We start from the raw sequence: 22,936 nt of genomic DNA, 5'->3' as shown, positions 1-22,936 counted from the left end.
ACAGAAACACAGACACAGAGTTAAACACACATTCACATGCGTGATTTGTGAAAAACTGTAGTGGGGACATTTGTGGGGAGTATCTAAGAACATCACATCACCTACATCGTGTATTCAAATATCTATTTATACTCATAACACAATAACTATCTAATGTCAGACATTTGTGATGTCATGAAGTGCTAGCAAACTAAGGATTTTATGCAGCTTTCACTTTCCTACACCAAATGCATTACCAATACACCTGTAAATGTAAGACATTTGTGACTTCATGTCACTGATGAAAAAACACTTAACACCACGCAGACATCTAAATGCTTTACAATATTTAGTACAGATAGATGCATTTGATGATGCTGAGGAGGGAAATAGTTTAATTTCACTGGTTTTAGATAGAAAGAAAGACAAGTCTTGCCTCATATCTTCAGACTCTAGTGAGTCTGAGAGTGAAACTCAAGAATAGTGTCAAGGAAAGAAATAAAACACCTATCTAAATTAATCTGGCCAGACGTTTTTGTATTTACATTTTTCACCAAAAGGTCACTTTTTAAACACATAAATTACAGGTCCTATGCTAGTATATTACCATATATATATATATTAGGACCTGTAATGTATCCTTGATGGTAATTACACACTGAACCTGTTTCCACAGTGCTAAAATGTATGTATGTATGTATGTATGTATGTATGTATGTATGTATGTATGTATGTATACATATGTGTGTGTGCCGTTGTGTGTGTGAACAACTTGGAGTATATAAGAGTAATTAAGGGTGTATCAAATTAATCTTGAGTAGTGTTTTTATGCTTCACTAAATACAAACGTACACACTTCCATTTTAATACATAAATGAAAGTGTAGACATTCAATATTAAAGGCGATATCAAGTGCTATCTCATGCAATGCTAAATTTTCTAACATATTAATTTTTTTCAATGACAAAATATTTCGCGGCCCCCCCTTTCAAACCATGAGAATTTTCATGGCCCCCCCTTCAAGCCTCCCATTTTTTTCATGGCCCCCCCAATTTCTCCCCAGGCCCCCCCTCTGCCGTAAATTCTGTCCGGTCCCTAAGATGTCCAGGATTCCTACAGCGCCAACATTGTCCAATCATAGAATCCATGGTAATTACTATAACAAATATAACACCGGAACTTGCAAACCCGCCATGTTGAATGTTGCATCATGGGAAATGTGATAATAGATACTAATAAATTAGTATTATAAACAGTATTGTTACATTGCTTATAACCAGGAATGATCAATTCATAGTCACATGATCTTTGTGGGAGGTTAATTTTATCAGTAGCTCCAGATTAGGTATTACGATAACCACAGATAATCCCATAGTCCTTTGCGTCTGAGCATGCTCAGTTTGGATTGCAAGTTCCCTATTATACAACATGTACAGCTAACCTACATGTTAGTTGTGGTGCCATCTGATCATTCATTGTCAATATTACTATAAACATATCTTAAATGAGTCAGCGACATGGGACATGTTATTTCTGTATGATTTCGAAGAAAAGATATGAATAACAAAGTAAAAGTGAAAGTGTAGCGTTTATAATGCCACTGGATTATTTTATTGCAAGATTGTTCTTATAAGAATCCTTACATATACCACAAATCAAATAACTGTAAGACACTTAAAACACTGTTTAGTAAAGTACTTGTAGCATGAATGAAATCAACGTTCTTCAGGCCTATATATTTTACTTTCGTTTTTGGTTAAACGTCAAAGAACTACACTGTCTAATTATCATTTTTGGCACCATCGTAAAGTTAAAAATATTATATATAAATATTAAAATAACAGACCTAGCTAATTTGAATATACCATTATCTTATTGTTTGTATTTTGGTCTAGTTTGGCTAATTAATAAGGCAACTGTGTTGACTGGTTATTGTTGAAGGTCTATGAATATGGTTAGATGTCACAGGCAAAGTAAGATAGCCTTGAGTCAATATACTCATGTAAATATTAACACACACATACACGCACACATACACACACAGTCACACACACACACACACACACACACACACACAAGCTAGCGAGCGTACACACACAGGCAACGCGCGCACACACAACCAGGTGTAATAATAGCTTGATAATCAGTATGTTCAATAACTTACATTATTTGTTGTCTTACACTCGACTTCTATTGGTTATAGTGGACTGCCTTCAACTTTGATATGAATTCCTCAGTGTTGCGCCATAGAATACATACACGAGGAGTTTTAGGTATCTTGTAAATTAAATTGATAAACACACCTGAAATACCCTAGCCTTAAACACAAACGTCTATCGTCATAGGGAGACTATAGGTGTCATGCGCAGTACGAATAGGCAAAGCGAGAGACATTTGAGGTCATTGAACCAAAGCGAATTCGTAGAACGTGTCACAATGAAATTCGCCGAAATGGTTGATTTAATTATAGAATTCCTTGTCACGAGAAGTAACATACACGCATGCCCAGTGAAGTAACAAGTAACAAACGCGCATGCCCCCCACACACACATACATGTGTGTATATATATATATATATACATATATATATATATATATATATATATATATATATATATATATATATATATATATATATATATATATATATATATACATTGTATATATATATATATACACACACAACAAACGCGCATGCCCCCCCACACACACACATACATGTGTATATATATATATATATATATATATATATATATATATATATATATATATATATATATATATATATATATATATATATATATATATATATTATATATATATATATATATATATATATATATATATATATATATATATATATATATATATATATATATATATATATATATATATATATATATACACACACACACATCAGGACTGAGAATCAGGACTGAGAATCGAGATTTTATTCTTGAAATCGTGTATAATGGGCATATTCTAAAACCTGATCATGAAGTGCAGGAATGTATCAACATATTCCATCATAGACTCACCTCCCTCTATTATACTGTTAGTATTTAAAACAGTCACTATTTTCTTTTAAACCAACAAGTGGTGATCCAATCATCCAATCCAGGGATATGCATATCCTGAGAGAGAGAGAGAGAGAGAGAGAGAGAGAGAGAGAGAGAGAGAGAGAGAGAGAGAGAGAGAGAGAGAGAGAGAGAGAGAGAGAGAGAGAGAGAGAGAGAGAGAGAGAGAGAGAGAGAGAGAGAGAGAGAGAGAGAGAGAGAGAGAGAGAGAGAGAGAGAGAGAGAGAGAGAGAGAGAGAGAGAGAGAGAGAGAGAGAGAGACTTGGAAAAGTAGTAAGAGTTGATATTTTTACGCAAGTAAGAGTAGAGTTCTAGGTCGAATAAGTGTACGTTAGACTGCAAATTTCAAGGTCAAGTTAGCGACACACTGTTTCTCCAAGACACCTTTCTAACTTTTCTTTACGCATGCTCCGGCAGAAAATGGTCACGTGAACGATTTCACCATAATACTTTTCAGTGGAATAGGGCCATACTAATTCGTCAATATAGTAGTTATTTGGCACTTTTAACAATTTATAGTGATTTTAATACATGTTTGTATGAATAAGATGAAAGCTACTCACAGTATAACTACAAAATCTAATTTATTTGGCTGATTTCGTGCATACTAATTACAAAAATTACCATAATTCTAACCTTTCCCATGTATATTATATGCAGATACTCATCTAAACAATGAGGCAGTGAAGAATTGCCATAGACTTCCTCTTTGTATGACTAAAAACGTGTAATCGTGCGTACTAAATTACCTCATTAGCATATTTTGGCTTCTTTTGTACAATTTTATCGTATACCTCAATTACTGCTTGTGTAAATAAAACAGATGCAGTGACACTTGTCACGTGTATGTTATATTGACAGGACAATTACTTGCCAAATTTGACCTTTCCCCTTGACTTTGATCTACGCCTTCAAGGTCAAATTGCCTATCCATGTACATGATCATTATTAGTTCGGTATTTGAGTTACACGCAAGATACAAGGTTATGCATATAGCAGTTGTGTTGTTCTCGTCAATATTTTCATGGAAAACGAGAGCAGCTGCTTAGTGATATCAATATAATTTGCATATGTTTGTCGTCTCCAGAAGGAGGTGTAGAAAACACCTTTCACATAGTGTGCTTGTGTTACACTATCCATTCTTCATTTCCTTGAATATCTTTCCAGGATCTCTTCTCTTCAAATCTACGATATAGATCAAGGTTCAGATTAATTGGTTTTACTATTCTCCTGGTAATCCATCCTTCTAAACAATGAAGAACGAGAGGATCATAAGTAAGAAAGATTTTATTGATGAACATCTGTGGCTGTTTAACAATTCGGTGCAAGTCTTTCCAAGAATATACACAAATATTGCGAACATTCTTTCCCTTACATTCTGTAGATGGTGACCAAAGTTTAGATCGTGAAACCTGGGAGAGAGATATCCTGTGGCTTGGTCCACCCGGAGCGTCTGGAAGTGCAGCTAAACTTTGATAAAATGCTTCGTCTGGTATACGTGTATCTGTCAGCCATAAAATAAATTCTTTGGCAACGTCACTTCTGTGTAAAAATTCGATGAACGGACGAGCCAGAGCACAATGAAGTTCTCCTTTGTGTATTGTTATATTGTTTGGCAGGGGTTCTGTTTTCTTCATCTCAGTTTCAACCACTTTGCCATTCTGGACATAATGCCTATATTGGACTCTCATGGGAACAGGCTTCTCAGACGTGATAATATCATTCCTCCCTCTAAATTCTTTCAAAATCTGAACCATTTCCAGATTAGTCTTGAGAGGAAATTCCTGCCCTGTCAGATTTATCAAATATTTCCATTTCTGGTGTTTGGCCAGTAAATCTTCTTGACAATATCTTTCCGCATACACAGTACTTATAGACCCCCAGACAACGTTTGCAAGACGTGAAGCTATGAACACATTATGGAAGCAGGTAGAAATCGCCTGTATGGCTATATGGACTTCCGGAGGAGCTTTCTTGTCGACATGAATACAATATATATTATGGGGCCTGTATATGGTTCTCAACAACTGTTCAACTTGATGAACCGATTTGTACATCAAGATAGTAAAGGCTAAAGGAAAGTCAATCTCTTCTATTGTTACAGGTTTACTAACATAACCTCTTGTGTGGACGAATTCTGAACAATTGCTTGCTAACATTATAAACGTTTTATCTGGCTTTATGTCATCCATTAGTAAGTTTGTATTTATAGCAATACGGTCACTTGATATGTTCTCTGCTTGGTTTATTATGTCAGAACAAAGTCTGTTATCTATGATTGGAGTGCTATTTATACTTGATGGTACATTCGTGATTTGATCATGACCAAATTTACTTGTACCCTTTATCTGCATGTTGTCGTCAAAGAGTGTTCTTGACCGTTGAGGCTGGTGGTCATCATTCGTGTTAGACTCATTTACTTTGACAAGTGGTGCCTCAATTCGAAGTGCTTCAACAGTATGGGTATTTCTGTTTGTTAGATGTCGTTCGTCTAAAAGTGATTTCATTCTTGTCAATTCATCAGTGTTATTGTCGTTCGGGGTACATCTATTAAATGTATTTAATAGCAGCTGAAACAGTACTATGAGGATGGCTAGCAGTAAAAATGTGTTCCGATTAAGATGACGCCTAAACTCAAAAATGTTGCGAGGCAACCGGAGTATTTGTACCATCATTACTTTTACATGTTACATGCATTGAGAGAGAGAGAGAGAGAGAGAGAGAGAGAGAGAGAGAGAGAGAGAGAGAGAGAGAGAGAGAGAGAGAGAGAGAGAGAGAGAGAGAGAGAGAGAGAGAGAGAGAGAGAGAGAGAGACGGACGGACGACGATTAACAATACAATTATTAAATGTTTAAACGATAAAGCAGCGAATATTTGAGATATAGATTTATTTTGGGTTCATTCAATTTACGAGTTCGCATACAATATGTTCGTACTTGTAATTACTCACTGGATCTGTGACTCAAGAACCTCTTATCTTGCTTGTTATGGTATGAGCATATTAAATCCCATAGTTAATCACACATCTTAATCTTTATTGCCAAGACTCACTGCCAACTCTTTCGCTTCCACCGGTCATTAGCATGAAGAATCCCCGGATGTCCCTCCCCCAAGGTTAACTCACTCAAGGTTGACGTTAAAAACGACATAAAGACGCATATATGTACACAGGTATTCTTGTCTAAATTAACTCTTCACTAACAGTGGTAGCGTCGCTCTATAGATATAAACTTTATCTGTCACATTGTCTCTTTCTCCAAGAACGAATGTACATATTTGTTTTATCTGTCTGTCTGTCTGTCTGTCTGTCTGTCTGTTTGCTGTTCTTTCTGGGTGTGTCTGTTGTTCTTCCTTTTTGCATGCCTACCTAGTCTGTTTGCCTGCTTGTCTGGCTGTCTTTGTATGCCAATGATATATTTTACTTTATGCCACAGACAAGTAACAAGTCTTGTTACACTTGTCTGTGTTTATGCTGACCTACCATCCTTATTTATGAGTAAATTGTGCAATCTTTCAGAAGCGAAAATCAAATAGTTTGTGAGAATTCCCCTTCTCAGTGCTTTGTACATACCAGATGTTGACGATCCAAAACGTGTTGAGTCACGGTCAGGAGATTTCAGCGGTTCTAGATACAGCGTTGGTGTAAATGATAAGTGGTTATGTTCTGATTACGGTCCAAAAAACCGGGTAACTCTGTAGTCAGTGCCGTGTGTAATTCCTCCTGATGATAGCTGTATCTGCAGGTTTTACCAAGTGATACCCAGCCGCTGCTAACGGTGGTTGACGAAGGGAACTAAGACAGTACAGTGCGCAAGTCTATCCGTGACCAAACGGCACAAAGCCAATTTAAAAAATGATTATGTAATACATAAATATGATTATGTAATACTTTAATAGTTAAAACGGCACATCGGCACATTCCAGTGACAATAGATCTAAGCAGTCAAGATTGTTATTTAGATTAGTGAGTTTGTAATAAGAACTGCACTCAGTCCAACTGCAAAAGGGATGCAGCAGAGGTCAGAAAAGTAGCCTAGTTTTCGAGATAGCGCAACCGGAAAATTACCAGGAAATCCATGCGGACAGAGCCAAAAATTATTACAAATTAAGTTAGAGCACAATATAACGTGGTGTAGAAAACTAAGATCAACATTTGTTGGGATATATAAAGTAAAGATACTATGTGTTGTGTTTGTGGATCATATTAAAGTTTTAATGTATTTAGGTTGAACATGTGTATGTTTTTGTGTTTGATAGGTATTAGGCGATATACAGGAACCATTGTTCCCCCGAAAAACGTGCATGTTACCATGGTAACGATCATGTTTTGATCCAATATCACAATTTGTCTCCCAGTTGTTCAGCAATGGAAACCTGGAGAGTAACTTAATGTTTTGCAGTTCAGTTTTATCTTGACAATAATGTAAGGTTTCTATATATCAAATTCATTGTTAAAATCTAACAAATAAGGAAATGTATGATGACAGATCCGGAGGAGACTAATATAAAGAAAGTTTCAACACTTTTTGTAACATGCTGCGTTTGATTCGTATATCATATTAACGATTCAATGTGTTTAGGTTCAACATGCATATATTTTGTGTGGGACAGGTATCAGTCGACATACATTCAAGAACCATTCATCTAAGAAAATATGCATGTTGCCATAGAAATGGCCATGTCTTGTGCCAAAATCACATTTCGTCTTCCTGTAGTTCAGCAACGGAAACCTGGAGAGTCACACAATGTTTTGCAGGACAGGTTTATAAATATCAAACTCTTTGTTACAGTCTCACAAATAAGAAATATATGATGACAGACTCTGAGACTGATCCAAAGAAAGTTACAACACGTTTTGTAACATGTTGCAGGAAGACTAAGACCAACATATATTCAGTTACCATACAGGTACTATGTGATGGGTTCGTGTATCAAGTTAACAATTTAATGTGTTTAGGTTGAATATGTGTCTGTCTGTGTTAGGTGTCAACTTGCATACATGAACCGTCGGACGACTCCCAAACAATATGCGTGTTACCAAAGCAATGGTCATGTTTTGAGCTAAATCTCACTTTGTATTCCTGTAATCCAGCGATGGAAAACTGGACAGTCACCTAAAGTTTTACAGGGTGAAAATAAGTAATAAGGCTTCTATACATTAAACTCTTTGTTTGAATGATGGAAATATATGATGACATACCTGGAGACTAATACAAATAATGTTACAACACACTTAGCAACATGATGAAGAAAGACTGAGACGAATATTGATTGGCACAGAATACTATGTATTGTTGTTTAGATCGAGTGTGTCTATGTTTTATTATCGATAAGATGTTTTCTACACACATATATTATTAGTATCCCCGAAACATGTTTCCATAACAACTGCCAGTAAGTTAGTAAATTTTCACATCGTTGTTCCTTGCATGTCATGTGACACAATAGAAACCAGACAATCTTCTAAGTTCGTGATCAACTACAATCTGAAAAAATAAGGGTCATCATAAATCAAACTCTTCATTAAAAGTCTAAGGAATGATGAACTGCATGATGATAGACTTAACTTTAGAATTATTACAAGTTAAATGACAGTTCAAATTACAAATAGACTGTGAAATTCCTTCACTTTGAGCTGACATTATTCTGAGTGTTGCAAAACTTAAACCTACACTAGGCATAACTGGGTCATGTTGTTCATCATATTGTCAAAGATATATTCCCTAAAACAGATAATTTGTAATTAGAAGTTAATATTATATACAGTGTAGTGGCAAGTTTGATTCTTGTAATAGTTTACTTCTTGTAGTTGTAACAGGATAATTGTTTTTTGATCAGACGACAACAATATAATTTATTCACTGTAAATTGACATTGAGTGTGTTAATCTGTGGTCAGTATTATCCATAAACAATTACAGAAACAGGTTGAAATAGTGATCGCCATTGAAGGTTCTGATTTTTGGGGCGGACTCAAAAATCAATTTGATTTGATTAATTATATATACAGCTACACAAAATATGTTTCTATGGTGATTCTATTATTGACATAAAATTGTGAATTAGAAATGTGAGTTTGCGGTCAAAAAGCCCAGACTCCAAAAATACTAGTAATATTGGGCCGAAATTCCATGAGGATGTTTCGAGGGGTGTACACAAAAGGCTATTGAATACTTGAGTATTCCATTAGTAAAATGCATATTAGGGCAAACAAGGTACAATTTTGTCAAAAAAAGTGTATCTCCAAAATTAGTATGTGGATGGGGCAGAATTATTGGTGGATATTTCTAGAGGTTTCAATCTGCACTGACCTGATAAAAGCCTTATAATCATCCAGCAACTAAGACTCCATCCATAGCAAAAGGGAACCAATGGTGTTCATTAATAAAAATAACAACAGGGGTGGATAGACAAATATTAAACAATATTGATACATATATGACTAGCAACAAAGACCTCATCAACAGGCAAATACTACTATACTTTGTTAAGATTACAATAATGCGTCAGGCATCCAAATATTTAAAAAAAAATCATAAAGAAAACCAAGAGTATCTTATGTAAAGATAAAAGCGACAAGGTATGGATCATCGTGCCAAGAAAAAAAAATGCCACCTAAAACCTACGTCAAAAATGCGGGCCCTGCTGCACCACGAAAAAGTGATGTACCAATTAGGAGACAGTAACATATATTGGGTTTGGTCCGCATTTTCCACTTATAAAGTAACATCCATATACAAGTACTATCTATAAACTGACACCCATATACAAGTACTATCTATAAATTGACACCCATTATACAAGTACTATCTATAAATTGACACCCATTATACAAGTACTATCTATAAACTGACACCCATATACAAGTACTATCTATAAACTGACACCCATATACAAGTACTATCTGTAAACTGACACCCATTATACAAGTACTATCTATAAATTGACACCCATTATACAAGTACTATCTATAAATTGACACCCATTATACAAGTACTATCTATAAACTGACACCCATTATACAAGTACTATCTATAAACTGACACCCATATACAAGTACTATCTATAAACTGACACCCATTATACAAGTACTATCTATAAACTGACACCCCTTATACAAGTACTATCTATAAACTGACACCCATATACAAGTACTATCTATAAACTGACACCCATTATACAAGTACTATCTATAAACTGACACCCCTTATACAAGTACATCTATAAATTGACACCCATTATACAAGTACTATCTATAAACTGACACCCATATACAAGTACTATCTATAAATTGACACCCATTATACAAGTACTATCTATAAACTGACACCCATATACAAGTACTATCTATAAATTGACACCCATTATACAAGTACTATCTATAAACTGACACCCATATACAAGTACTATCTATAAACTGACACCCATATACAAGTACTATCTATAAATTGACACCCATTATACAAGTACTATCTATAAACTGACACCCATATACAAGTACTATCTATAAATTGACACCCCTTATACAAGTACATCTATAAATTGACACCCATTATACAAGTACTATCTATAAACTGACACCCATATACAAGTACTATCTATAAATTGACACCATATACAAGTACTATCTATAAACTGACACCCATTATACAAGTACTATCTATAAACTGACACCCTTTATACAAGTACATCTATAAATTGACACCCATTATACAAGTACTATCTATAAACTGACACCCATATACAAGTACTATCTATAAACTGACACCCATATACAAGTACTATCTATAAAATGACACCCTTTATACAAGTACATCTATAAATTGACACCCATTATACAAGTACTATCTATAAACTGACACCCATATACAAGTACTATCTATAAATTGACACCCATTATACAAGTACTATCTATAAACTGACACCCATATACAAGTACTATCTATAAATTGACACCCCTTATACAAGTACATCTATAAATTGACACCCATTATACAAGTACTATCTATAAACTGACACCCATATACAAGTACTATCTATAAATTGACACCCATATACAAGTACTATCTATAAACTGACACCCATTATACAAGTACTATCTATAAACTGACACCCTTTATACAAGTACATCTATAAATTGACACCCATTATACAAGTACTATCTATAAACTGACACCCATATACAAGTACTATCTATAAATTGACACCCATTATACAAGTACTATCTATAAACTGACACCCATTATACAAGTACTATCTATAAACTGACACCCATTATACAAGTACTATCTATAAACTGACACCCATTATACAAGTACTATCTATAAACTGACACCCCTTATACAAGTACATCTATAAACTGACACCCATTATACAAGTACTATCTATACACTGACACCCATTATACAAGTACTATCTATAAACTGACACCCATATACAAGTACTATCTATAAACTGACACCCCTTATACAAGTACATCTATAAACTGACACCCATTATACAAGTACTATCTATAAACTGACACCCATTATACAAGTACTATCTATAAACTGACACCCATTATACAAGTACTATCTATAAACTGACACCCATATACAAGTACTATCTATAAATTGACACCCATTATACAAGTACTATCTATAAACTGACACCCATTATACAAGTACTATCTATAAACTGACACCCATTATACAAGTACTATCTATAAACTGACACCCTTTATACAAGTACATCTATAAATTGACACCCATATACAAGTACTATCTATAAACTGACACCCATATACAAGTACTATCTATAAACTGACACCCATATACAAGTACTATCTATAAACTGACACCCATATACAAGTACTATCTATATAGCCACATTTGGTGTCAATTGTGATTTGGTAAGTATACAAGATCCTGCAGATATTACAAGTCTCCCTTGATATTCAAATCGAATATAAAGGCTTATAAATAGAAAGTTGCCGATACTGTTCAACAAACGAGGACCTCCTCTGTCAACTTTGAACCAATCATTTCGGAAATACTATTTTTACTTCATTAAATTTGAAGAACAGATGAGTCATTATCCACACAACAAAAACTGACTTTCCTTACAAAGCTGTGATGTAAACAGACTTTGAAGAAGTTATGTATTCAAAAAGATCATTATTATAAATCGCGGTGGATATCAATTATTGAGGGTTTGCCAACCATAATTTTGTGTAGTTTGAGATATACCCGTTGTTGTAAAGTGATCTCGTTATCCAGATTCGTGGTTTGGGGAGAGGGGTGCATGATGTGAGACACGTGTGTTCATTTGTCATCACTTTACAACAGTTTTACGACACTGTTTTACGACACAGTCACTTTCCGGCAGTTGCTTGGTTTGCCGCATTGATGTGAGACATGTGTGTTCATTTGTCATCACTTTACAACATTGTTTTACGACACAGTTACTTTTTTCGGCAGTTGCTTGGTTTGCCGCATTATTATCTTTAAACCATACACCCTCAACCAAGGAGGAGGGTATATGTTTAAACCAAGGTCCACTCCAGGCTTCTTGTATGCCCATTCCGCTGTGTAACTGGGCGGTTGTTTACCTGCCACTGAAAGGGCATCACGCGATTTAACTCATGGTAGAAATCTCGCAGTATTAGTCCATTGTACTGTGTAATTTCTGAGAATCTAGGCACATCCTTCTTCGTTGGTGGATGTCCTGATCGCTCCACTTTGTACAGCAGTAAATCAGCACGCAGAAACTCTGTGAATATATCTGCCGTATAAAAGAGTTCATGGCTCAAGTTACACTCAAATGGGAATGTAGCTTTTACAGCATACCGCCAGTTCATGAATTCTGTTATGATGACAGAATAAGGGTTGACAGTGTTGAGGTACGGTTTGAAGTAATCCAGGACGACAGCCAATCCGAAGTAGTCACTTATGTTAGATGTCGAAATACGATCAAAGTTGGTCTCATCCGGCTTGATTTCATTTGTCAACTGAAAACAGTCACACAGCAGAACACGAAAGGAGATCTGACCCTTCCTTAGGTTGAGAAGAAACGTGTGAATGAGATTCGAGATGTACGTGTTGTACATGTCAGATATATCAGGAGTAGGGCAGTGAGCCCACACGTCAAGATAATCCCAGCCGATGAAAGGAAAGATGTCGGCTGGCACTGTATATATCAGAGGTTCTTTCAGAAACCATTTCGCGACGTCATCAGTAATTAAATTTCCACGTGCGGAGAAGTAAGCTTTGACTATCGCCAATGGTTGCTTATATACTGGGTTGCTGCAGAGTAACGTCACATTTTGGAAAACTGCCTCGTGTTTATCAGCAGTGGCTGAGGATAGCAGTATTCCAGATTGCCACCAATCTTGCATGGATTGTTGATGGATCTTAGGAATGCTATTTACGTAGTTTGTCCAACCTACCCCAGATTCTGGATCACTGCAAATTTCCTGATAGCGTTGTTTAAATATGTGGTTGTCTGGGCCTCCGATTCTCGATGAAGTCAACCAACGCTTCCATGGTATCTTTAATTGATCATAGTGTTCTTCTGAAATTGTCATCATTCCATTTGTCCGTTTGGATATGATGTCACCGTCAATGTCCAATAGTTCCTTGAGTGACGTGTGCAAAGTTTGGAGGTGATGCTGATTAATGCATATAGAGTACCACAGTTGGACTATAGTGCTAGCAATGTCAGTGATGTCATCGGCCGTGAACATCAAATACAGGAATAATACATTACGTGCTAAGATGTGGTAGTTGATGTCATTGAGATAAAACTCCACTTGACCTTCGAACTCATCAGGCAAAGACGCCCCGGTCTTGATGATGTTTCTAAGGTCACCCACACCAGCAAGAAGAAGAGATATCTTCTCAGGGTGAACACCATCTTGTCCTTCATTTTGTGGCAGTTTTAGAAGATCAACAGCTGGTGTATTTCCCCAGTAATAAGTGTTTATGTAACATGGGATTGTACCTTTCTTTACCCTCCCTGGGAGAGTTGGGATTAACTTAGACATCTCCACAATGTTGTTGGTTATACTATCACAACTCGGTTTGTGAGACTTCCAGTTTCTCTTTTGACATTCACTACCACAGTACCATACTATTCGACAGGCTGAACATCGTTTGGCACCAGCTACTACCTTCTTGCAATAAGTGCAGGGATGAAATCTCTTTGAAGTGCTACATTCCACCTGAAACAGAAACTATGATTTGTTATGATGATGCATTATGTATAATTATGACGAATTGAATTTACAATTAGCCCTCTGGTGTCTCTATATTTTTCATTCTTTGTTTTGTACTATAGGTTGGGATCAAAGGACTGGATAAATCATATCATTATATCATTTCATATCTTGTTTTGATAAGACAAAACAGCATTGTATCTGATAATTACATGTGGGTAGAAAAACTATGCTTTCGTGAATTATGTCATCCATTTTTTTAATTCTTGAGTAATCTGCTTGTATGGACCAAACAGGTCACCTTTTCATCTCGGTCAAATTCACGTGGTGTGGTTTTAACCCGAAGTTAGCAAGGAAGGTTGTGTGTGTGTTAGAACATAAGAAAAAATCACGTGAACAACAGATGATTGGGAAATTCGAATGGTCAGTCAGATTTATGAGCAGATTTCTAACAATATACCATGCACGAGCCAAGTTAAACAAAAAATATGGAATATATAATCTGACGTTCTACGTCACGACAACACGTGTTTACGTCACTGGTTTTTCTGTGTTCGAAATATGACACAAAGCATTCAAAATTGCAATTACTTTCCCCGATCTTTCTTTTATATTACAGTTGCTGGTATAAATGTTATTCTCCAATGTCGTTCTTCATTCAACCGGAAAATACTCGAGACTTAAGGGTTGTCACTACTTATCTAGCGACCCGTAGTGACAAAGGGTCCTTAGGTCACTCGTATTTCCTTGACTGAACGAAAAACAATATTGGTGAATAATATATAAATAATGTATGATAGGCGTTTACGTTTCATACCTTATGTCTAAATTGATCCTTCCGTAAACATGACTTTGTACAGTACAGAGCAAAGTCACACACTTGGCACTTTATGTGTCCAGGGGCTTTACAACGCCAGCATTCTCCAATCTTAGAATCCATGGTATGGTGTCCTTTAGAAAAAGATGCCTGAAACATTGAGAATGAGAATATAGTATTGATTGGAATGTATGTAATATCACTGAAAATCAAAATTATTCAAACTTCTCAAAACTTTGCAATGGAAAAGATTGTAAATGGTCCTTTAAGATAAAAAAAAAAGAAATGTCTATGTTCGCCATCTTGTTTTCGAGATAGTTGACACTTTTGTTTACCAATACATTTTACCGCCATCTTGGTTGTTGAAAATTCTTATTGATTAATACTTGATACCGTTTTGAACTCTATTTAAATGCATGCTGAATCCTTTTTTTTTCGTTTCTGCTGACTGTTTACCTAGAAACTCCAACACATTCTGATCAACGTTGTTCAAAAATCTCTAATTGTCAGTACAAATAAAGCATTAACAGCAACTTTTAATACTGTTATTTCCGGGGCTTACACGACATTCAATGTATAAACATAGGCGCAGCCATGGTTACACAGACACATACAGACACTTACACATAGACAGACTGTCACATTATAACACAAATACAGACAAACCTCCACAGACAACCCCCTAAACCCCACACAAATATACGTTATTTTTTTTATTTTTTTTTAGATCGTGAATGCTTTTGTCAGAAGTCCTTTAGCACTTACACGCAATGTCACACGTTCATAAAAAAAATCAATGCATACCTACTGTTTGAAAATCTTCACCCAGTTCGAGGTCGAGCTATCTGTGGACACAGTGTCGTCGCCGAATGTTGGATTTACGTGTTTGTAATATATATGAGTACATACAATATATTACTATGGATATTGTTTCATATAAACGGCTTGCCAGCTATTGGTCTCGCCGTCAATTGCGTTACAGTGGTTTTACTTCATAGGTCATCGAACCATGAATACTAGGAATATTTTTCATTTCACGAATGAAGGTGGATTCAGTGCGCATGCGCGCGGATGAAAAAGTGAAAGTTAACGTAGTTATTATGACAAATATACAATGCACTGTCCGAATTTTATTATGAGTACAATAATTACATGCACAAAGTTTAAATTTGAAGACTTGGTCAAAATAGTGAAAATCATTGAAATGAAATGATATAATATACATGTAAAGCAAGTTATTCTTAAACAAAACATTTTTGTACCATGTATATTGTGATTATACATTGCGTGTTTACATATATAGGGGGTTTACCAATCTGATGTGTTGAAAGCGGCTAGAACAAAACAAACGTCACCACACGATGAAAATATGGGTAAATAAAGACATCTAGCCGCTTTCAACACACTGGGGGTTTACAGAAGTTCTGGAGTTCATGGAGGCCCTTGTAATTTTGAGTGCACTGGGAGGGGAGGGGACAACTAAAATGTTTGACCACAATGTTTTCTTCAGCCCCCCCCCCCTAAATTCTGTTCGTACCCTAAAATGATGCATTGATGAGATAAGACTCGTTTGATTTGTGTTCGTTAATATCAGTTGGGTGGTTACAATGCTTTAGCATGTGTAAAAGTAAATTTATATTGAAAATAAGAACAAAAATATTCAAAAAATAGTCCCCGTTTCAGCTAATATATCCTTAATAAGTAGTCACTGCTACTATCCCTATCCAGGGTTTATTCTGAATTTCTTTCATATCCATCGATTAGCGTCACTCGTCACCATCCAGCGAAACGGGATTACTCGGCTCAACTCGTGAGTATAATATCGCATTGTAAGCTCGTTAAACTGTGTGATGTCTGTGAGTTTGGGAACGTCTTTCAGAGAGGGTTTCTGTCCTGTTTGTTCTACTATTATGTCAGCTCTTAATCAGGAAGTAAATTACCAGAAAGTATAGGAGCTTTGTGAATTGTAAAATATCAAGGTTATGGCAGGGACTCCAGTATCTCAAATCATGTCTGACGTCATCATTAGATTGTCCAGACCAAATGGATGTTTTTCAATGGGTCCATTTTCCCATGATATACATTATTCAACGGTGGAACACTGAATATTCATGAAGCTGTTTCACACTGAAGTGTATAGCATTTTGTACTCATGAATATTCAGTTATCACTAACTTTGGTAGTCCGTCTGTATGTAAATTTCTGTTGTTATACTTATTCAATATCGTTGGTGCAGATATAACACGTGCTATTATATTTTTTTAGTTTCCTTGCCAAAAGTGTGCATGTCTTTCTAGAAAGTCTGTTTGACTAATTTATAAAAATATCTCCTACATAAAATTGGCAACTGAACCAATGAAAATGGGCATTCAGAAACTCATCAATGAATTCTATGTTGTCAAAGTTTCAAAAACGTCAGACTCTTTACAAATCGCTGTACACTGGTGTGATTTGCCTGACTTTAAAGAAATAATGTCCGAGTAGCGAGAGTTGTGGGTAAAACATTGTACAGTGCACCTGGCATGAGATTCTTTGGCCAACCGACATCTGGCATAATACATTAGTATCTATATGAAGATTACTTTGATGCAGTGTTCTTCCCAGTCGGTAACGGCCAATCGAAGTGGCCCGTCTTTACTCTTACTGACCGCGATATATCTGGGACTTACTCTACCTTTAGCTATATTAGCAATGAATTTACCCTCAGCTGAAAACTTCACAACTCTATTATTGGTAAAATCACAGACATATATATTATCGTCGTCATCGACATCAATGCCATGTGGATTAATCAGTTGACCATCCTCCGAACCCTTTGACCCGAACAGGAAGAGAAACTTTCCATTCGGGTCAAGTACCTGAACTCTGTGGTTATTTTGATCCGACACTATTATCTTATTCTCGCTATTAACGACAACTGACCATGGGAAATCAAACTGTCCGGGTAGCTTTCCCTTTGATCCAAACGTGTCGATTAGAGATCCTTCCTTTGTGTATTTTCGGATACAATCATGGTAGCGATCATTAGCCAAAACAGCATTATCTTTGGTCAAAGTTATTCCATAGGGGTCAATCCCTTCTGCCCCACCAAAGCTGGCAGTAACCTTGTTGTGCTCATCACATGCCAGGACTGCCATATTTCCATGGTCAGTACAGTAATAGCTGCCATCTCGGGAAACAGCCACATCCCTTGGTCTGAATGGTCCATCGAGGTCATCATACCTGTATTCATGCTTGAATGTATTATTCCATGTCAGCACTTGAACTCTGCGATTTGATTTGTCAGCGACTGTCAACTCACCTCGATCGTTTGCAGCGATTCCACTCGGATGATTGTACTGACCGGGCTCAGATCCTTTACTTCCGAAAATCATTATGGTACCTTTCGCGGGGTAGGCTGAAAGGCAGAGAATAAACGTCAATTAATTCTCGACCATTTAAAAAGATAATACATTTTGACTTGATTTAAGAACTGTTAATGACTAAATGAGTCGAAACACATAGCCTCATACACAATTTTCCTTGCACTCTAACGTCGTTACTCTCGTCTAGGTTACTGCACTTATGGTATATACAACCTGCATGCACGATGATTTCTAACAAGAAATGATGAACATTTGGATGAGAAATTTTAATTTCCTGTGTCACCTGCCAACAGTCTCGAATTCTAGTCGATAGAATGGCCTGCAGATAAACACCTTAGGCCAATTTTTTTTACCAATGCAGAAAACTGTCTCTCGCAGCAACATATGTAACAGCAATCAATGTAACCTTGTAGTTCACTCATGCGCAGTGAGAAAACCTTTACACCTGGATTTAGAAATTCAAAAATATCATTTAGTGTGATGAAATAAGTCATAACAAAGGAACAACATTCACCTTGAGTGAGTTTTTCTTGGATTGTATTAATTTTGTGACATAAAGCTCGATTTTGTTCATCATTCTTTTCCTGTGACTGTTGCAGAGCTTTCTTCAAGAAACCTGCGTTGTCAACAGCTTCCTTCTTAACCCCTGCAAGATAAGCATTTTTCTTTTTCAAATCTTTGTTCTCTTTTTCATAGTGGAGGATTTCATTCCATTTGGCCGCAATGTCAGCTCTGTCTGAAGAAGACGTTGTTGCTGCTTGCTTCATCTGTGGTTGTTCTGCCAAGTCGAGATAGTCGATAGTACTGCGTACCTGCCCTTGACAGCTGTGATGTGTCTCTTCAGAAGCTGACACTGTATGTTTGCGTTTCTCACGTCGATCGTCTACCGAACCCTTTCCTTGATAATTCTCTAAGCGGAAAAACGATAAAAAAAAAGCGATAAAGGGTAAAGACTCCTTTCTATTTGTGATATGAAAGAAATTATAGACTCGTTTATCATTGGTTGTGGTTGTTTATCATTGGTTGTGGATTCCAGTAACAAACAAATATACGTGCGTATGTACGTACATACGTGTGTGCATACGCGGGCGCACACACATTCACATTCACATTTCATATACATACATACATACATACATACATACATACATACATACATACATACATCCATACATGCATCCATACGAGTTGATATGAGTACTTACTTTTAAAATACTGCAATACTTTCTGATAAGATGTCTCCTCAATAGATACTTGTAATGTCAGTGACATAGCATTTACTCTGCGTAGGAAGTTTCTAGTAATAAGTGTCTTCTGTACGAGTTTACGTAGACGACCAGATTGGTATTGTTGCCATAGTAACATCGCTGCCTTCTCTGTATGGCATTTAATCATGTATTGAATACATCCCTCCTCTGGACCACTTACTTCGACATGACTACAAAGACTACGTAGTTTCTCTTTTAATTTCCCGCCTTCATTTGAATCACGTGTTGCGGGCAAGATGCGATCAGAAACATGTGTTGCCGAATACCCAGCACACGGAGTACAATGATCTACATGTAATTTCACATACATATTACCTAAATTGAAATAAGTAAGTTGAACATTACTGTTTTTGAAATATCAATTTAAAGGGGAGGAAATGATTGGCTGATTTTAACTAATGAGTGCAATTATGCATGTGCTTAGGGAATCGAATAGCTCCGCTCAGACTTCACTAAAATAGAGTTATAGCAAGTAAGAAATCTAGCTTACAAGAGGTGATATGTACACTCGACCAAGTCTTTCTGGAAATGAACTACACTGTAGTAGGAGACTTCTGTTCTTGTCACACTGTCAACTCTGTGTGGCCATTGCTTCAAAGTATGAAACTCCCGGAATATTGTTTACTTCCCATAATGCCTCACAACTCTATCAAGACTTGTAAAAGAGCATTGTGTTTTCAATACCTAATTAGCGGCCAGCGTATAGCATGGATGTATTTATTTATTTATTTATTTATTTATTTATTTATTTATTTATTTATTTATTTAATAGTTATTTATGTATAAACGGCATTGCATCCATTATATGGGTTTTCATGCAATTGCAAAATATAACAAATACAAATACAGATTTGAAATACAAATACTCAGAGAGATACCAAAAATTATGCAACAATATTGAACACTGAGAGGAGTAGGAGAATACAGAAGTCATTAGATTGATGAATTATTTACAACGATGGATGCCATGCATCATCTGAAGGGTCGGGAGTGGGCTTTCTGGTCCGTGTGTTGTATTGATGAACGGTATCATTGGTTGTTATAAGTTCAGAAAGATATGACGGTACTTTGTTAGCAACCCATTTTTTTTTGCATCTCACACCCATGTATGTCATTCTCTTTCTCTATAACAAAGTTGGGTGTCCATTAAAAATATTAAAAATTTAAAAAGTACTTACAGGGATTTTCAGGTGGATGAACTAATTCTTTAAGTTGTAGTTCCTTTGCTGTTGCAGAAGTTGTTTTAGACGCTAGAAAATAAATGTAAAATATAATTAGTCTGTAAAGTACGATGTGCCGTCATGCATCGGTGAAATCATTTCGTGTGTAGTGCGAGTGTCAGCTGATATGCATGGCACAACACGTCCGTATCAAGCGACTCATCGTAGCGGTAAAAAACAAAGTCACCCGTCACTACCTTCCGATCGAGCTTTTTGAAGTCATATAATTATATCAGCGCAGCAATATCTAGGGAAAATCGGGGAAAGTATTGGCAATTTCAACGTTTTGAATCATATTTCGAACACCGCAGAATCAATGACGTAGACACGCGTTGTCGTGACGTAGAACGACCAAGGCATACTTTCCACATTGTTTGTTCAACTTGGTTTATGCATGGAATGATATTTATAAATGTTAGATGTTGAAGACTTTCATTTGTTATCTTAACTTCAGACCACTATAGAAAATAGTGGTGTGAGTCTTAACTTACTTGGAATTTCAGATTCTTCAACTCCCTTTCCAATTGAATCAGAACTGGAAGAGTCTGATGAAGTACTGCTATCATCACTGGTTGTACAGTTTTCATCATCTAAAAGTTACAACACAGAATCGAATATGAGGGTTTGTTAAAGTGGGTATATGGGTAGGGAGGGAGGGAGGGAGGGGGAGGTAGCTATTGGTAGGCAGGCAGGTAGGCAGGCATGTATGTATGTATGTATGTAAGTATGTATGTATGTATGTATGTATGTATGTATGTATGTATGTATGTATGTATGTATGTATGTATGTATGTATGTATGTATGTATGTACCCGTACGTACGTACGTACGTATGTACGTCTGTATGTACGTATGTCTATGTATGTATGTATGTATGTATGTATGTATGTATGTATGTATGTATGTATGTATGTATGTATGTATGTATGTAATGTATGTATGTATGTATGTATGTATGTATGTATGTATGTATGTATGTATGTACGTACGTACGTACGTACCCTTACATACGTACGTACGTATGCATGTACGTATGTCTATGTATGTATGTGTGTGTGTATGTACGTGTGTGTGTATGTATGCATGTATGTATGTATGTATGTATGTATGTATGTATGTATGTATGTATGTATGTATGTAATGTATGTACGTATGTCTATGTATGTATGTATGTATGTATTTATGTATGTATGTATGTATGTATGTATGTATGTATGTATGTATGTATGTATGTACGTACGTATGCATGTACGTATGTCTATGTATGTATGTGTGTGTGTATGTATGTGTGTGTGTATGTATGCATGTATGTATGTATGTATGTATGTATGTATGTATGTATGTATGTATGTATGTATGTATGTATGTATGTATGTATGTATGTATATTATGTTTATTTGTGTGTCTAAATAACAAACTTTCATACCCGAGGTAAGGATTTCTTGCAGCCCCTTCGCGGTACCTTCTAAACTTGTAGAGTCCCTATCTGGGAGAATGCCAGTCTTTGGATCTGATGAGTAATAACAATGAAAGAATAAACAACACTCAATGGAATAATTAAAATGAGGGTGTTAAATTTGCTCTATAATGGAAAAATATAAAAATTGATTTTGATTTTTCAACGAATATATATACATACGTATGTACAGACAGACAGATACGTACGTACGTACGTTCGTACATACATACATACATACATACATACATATATACATACATACATACATACATACATACATACATACACACACACACATACATACATACATACATACATACATACATACATACATACATACATACATACATACATACAGACACACACACACACACACACACACACACACACACACACACACACATATGCTAGACTTGGTTTGTGGAAAATTTAAATAACATAAATTGCCTCCTATGTCTGTTTTGTGTGGGTCAGGAACAACGCGATAGGCCTAACTGTGCTATATCACTATTTTAGCACAGTTCTTGTGATGTCTAGACCAATCAGATCTCTCGATTT

The 22,936-nt window shown here is 36.0% G+C and overlaps 3 protein-coding genes across 4 annotated transcripts in view; all 3 read right to left on the bottom strand.

The window, feature by feature from the left end:
- Positions 1 to 4,183: 4,183 nt before the first annotated feature.
- Positions 4,184 to 5,563, bottom strand: LOC144452693 (N-acetyllactosaminide beta-1,6-N-acetylglucosaminyl-transferase-like). Its single transcript, XM_078143838.1, has one exon. The coding sequence runs from the start codon at positions 5,561 to 5,563 to the stop codon at positions 4,184 to 4,186; it is 1,380 nt and encodes a 459-aa protein (XP_077999964.1).
- Positions 5,564 to 12,578: 7,015 nt separating this feature from the next.
- Positions 12,579 to 15,936, bottom strand: LOC144452692 (uncharacterized). The gene is made up of 3 exons (XM_078143837.1): positions 15,871 to 15,936; positions 15,067 to 15,216; positions 12,579 to 14,255 (listed from the first exon to the last, which is right to left on the bottom strand). The coding sequence occupies exons 2-3, from the start codon at positions 15,187 to 15,189 to the stop codon at positions 12,579 to 12,581; spliced, it is 1,800 nt and encodes a 599-aa protein (XP_077999963.1). The 5' UTR covers positions 15,190 to 15,216; positions 15,871 to 15,936.
- Positions 15,937 to 16,192: 256 nt separating this feature from the next.
- The window catches only part of LOC144453018 (uncharacterized), a 15,898-nt gene continuing 9,154 nt past the window's right edge, over positions 16,193 to 22,936 (bottom strand). The window contains exons 5-10 of one of the 2 annotated variants that reach the window (XM_078144281.1): positions 22,346 to 22,429; positions 21,411 to 21,509; positions 20,878 to 20,949; positions 19,637 to 20,014; positions 18,946 to 19,341; positions 16,193 to 18,463 (exon numbers count right to left, since the gene is read on the bottom strand). In XM_078144281.1, coding sequence (XP_078000407.1) covers positions 17,634 to 18,463; positions 18,946 to 19,341; positions 19,637 to 20,014; positions 20,878 to 20,949; positions 21,411 to 21,509; positions 22,346 to 22,429 — 1,859 coding nt within the window. In that variant the 3' untranslated portion in view covers positions 16,193 to 17,633. The remainder of the gene's footprint in view (positions 18,464 to 18,945; positions 19,342 to 19,636; positions 20,015 to 20,877; positions 20,950 to 21,410; positions 21,510 to 22,345; positions 22,430 to 22,936) is intronic. The other variant, XM_078144282.1, reaches the window with a different exon arrangement.

This window comes from Glandiceps talaboti, chromosome 23, assembly GCF_964340395.1.
Source record: "Glandiceps talaboti chromosome 23, keGlaTala1.1, whole genome shotgun sequence".
NCBI classification, from domain to species: domain Eukaryota; kingdom Metazoa; phylum Hemichordata; class Enteropneusta; family Spengelidae; genus Glandiceps; species Glandiceps talaboti.
This window is presented reverse-complemented; position numbering and strand designations above follow the sequence as displayed.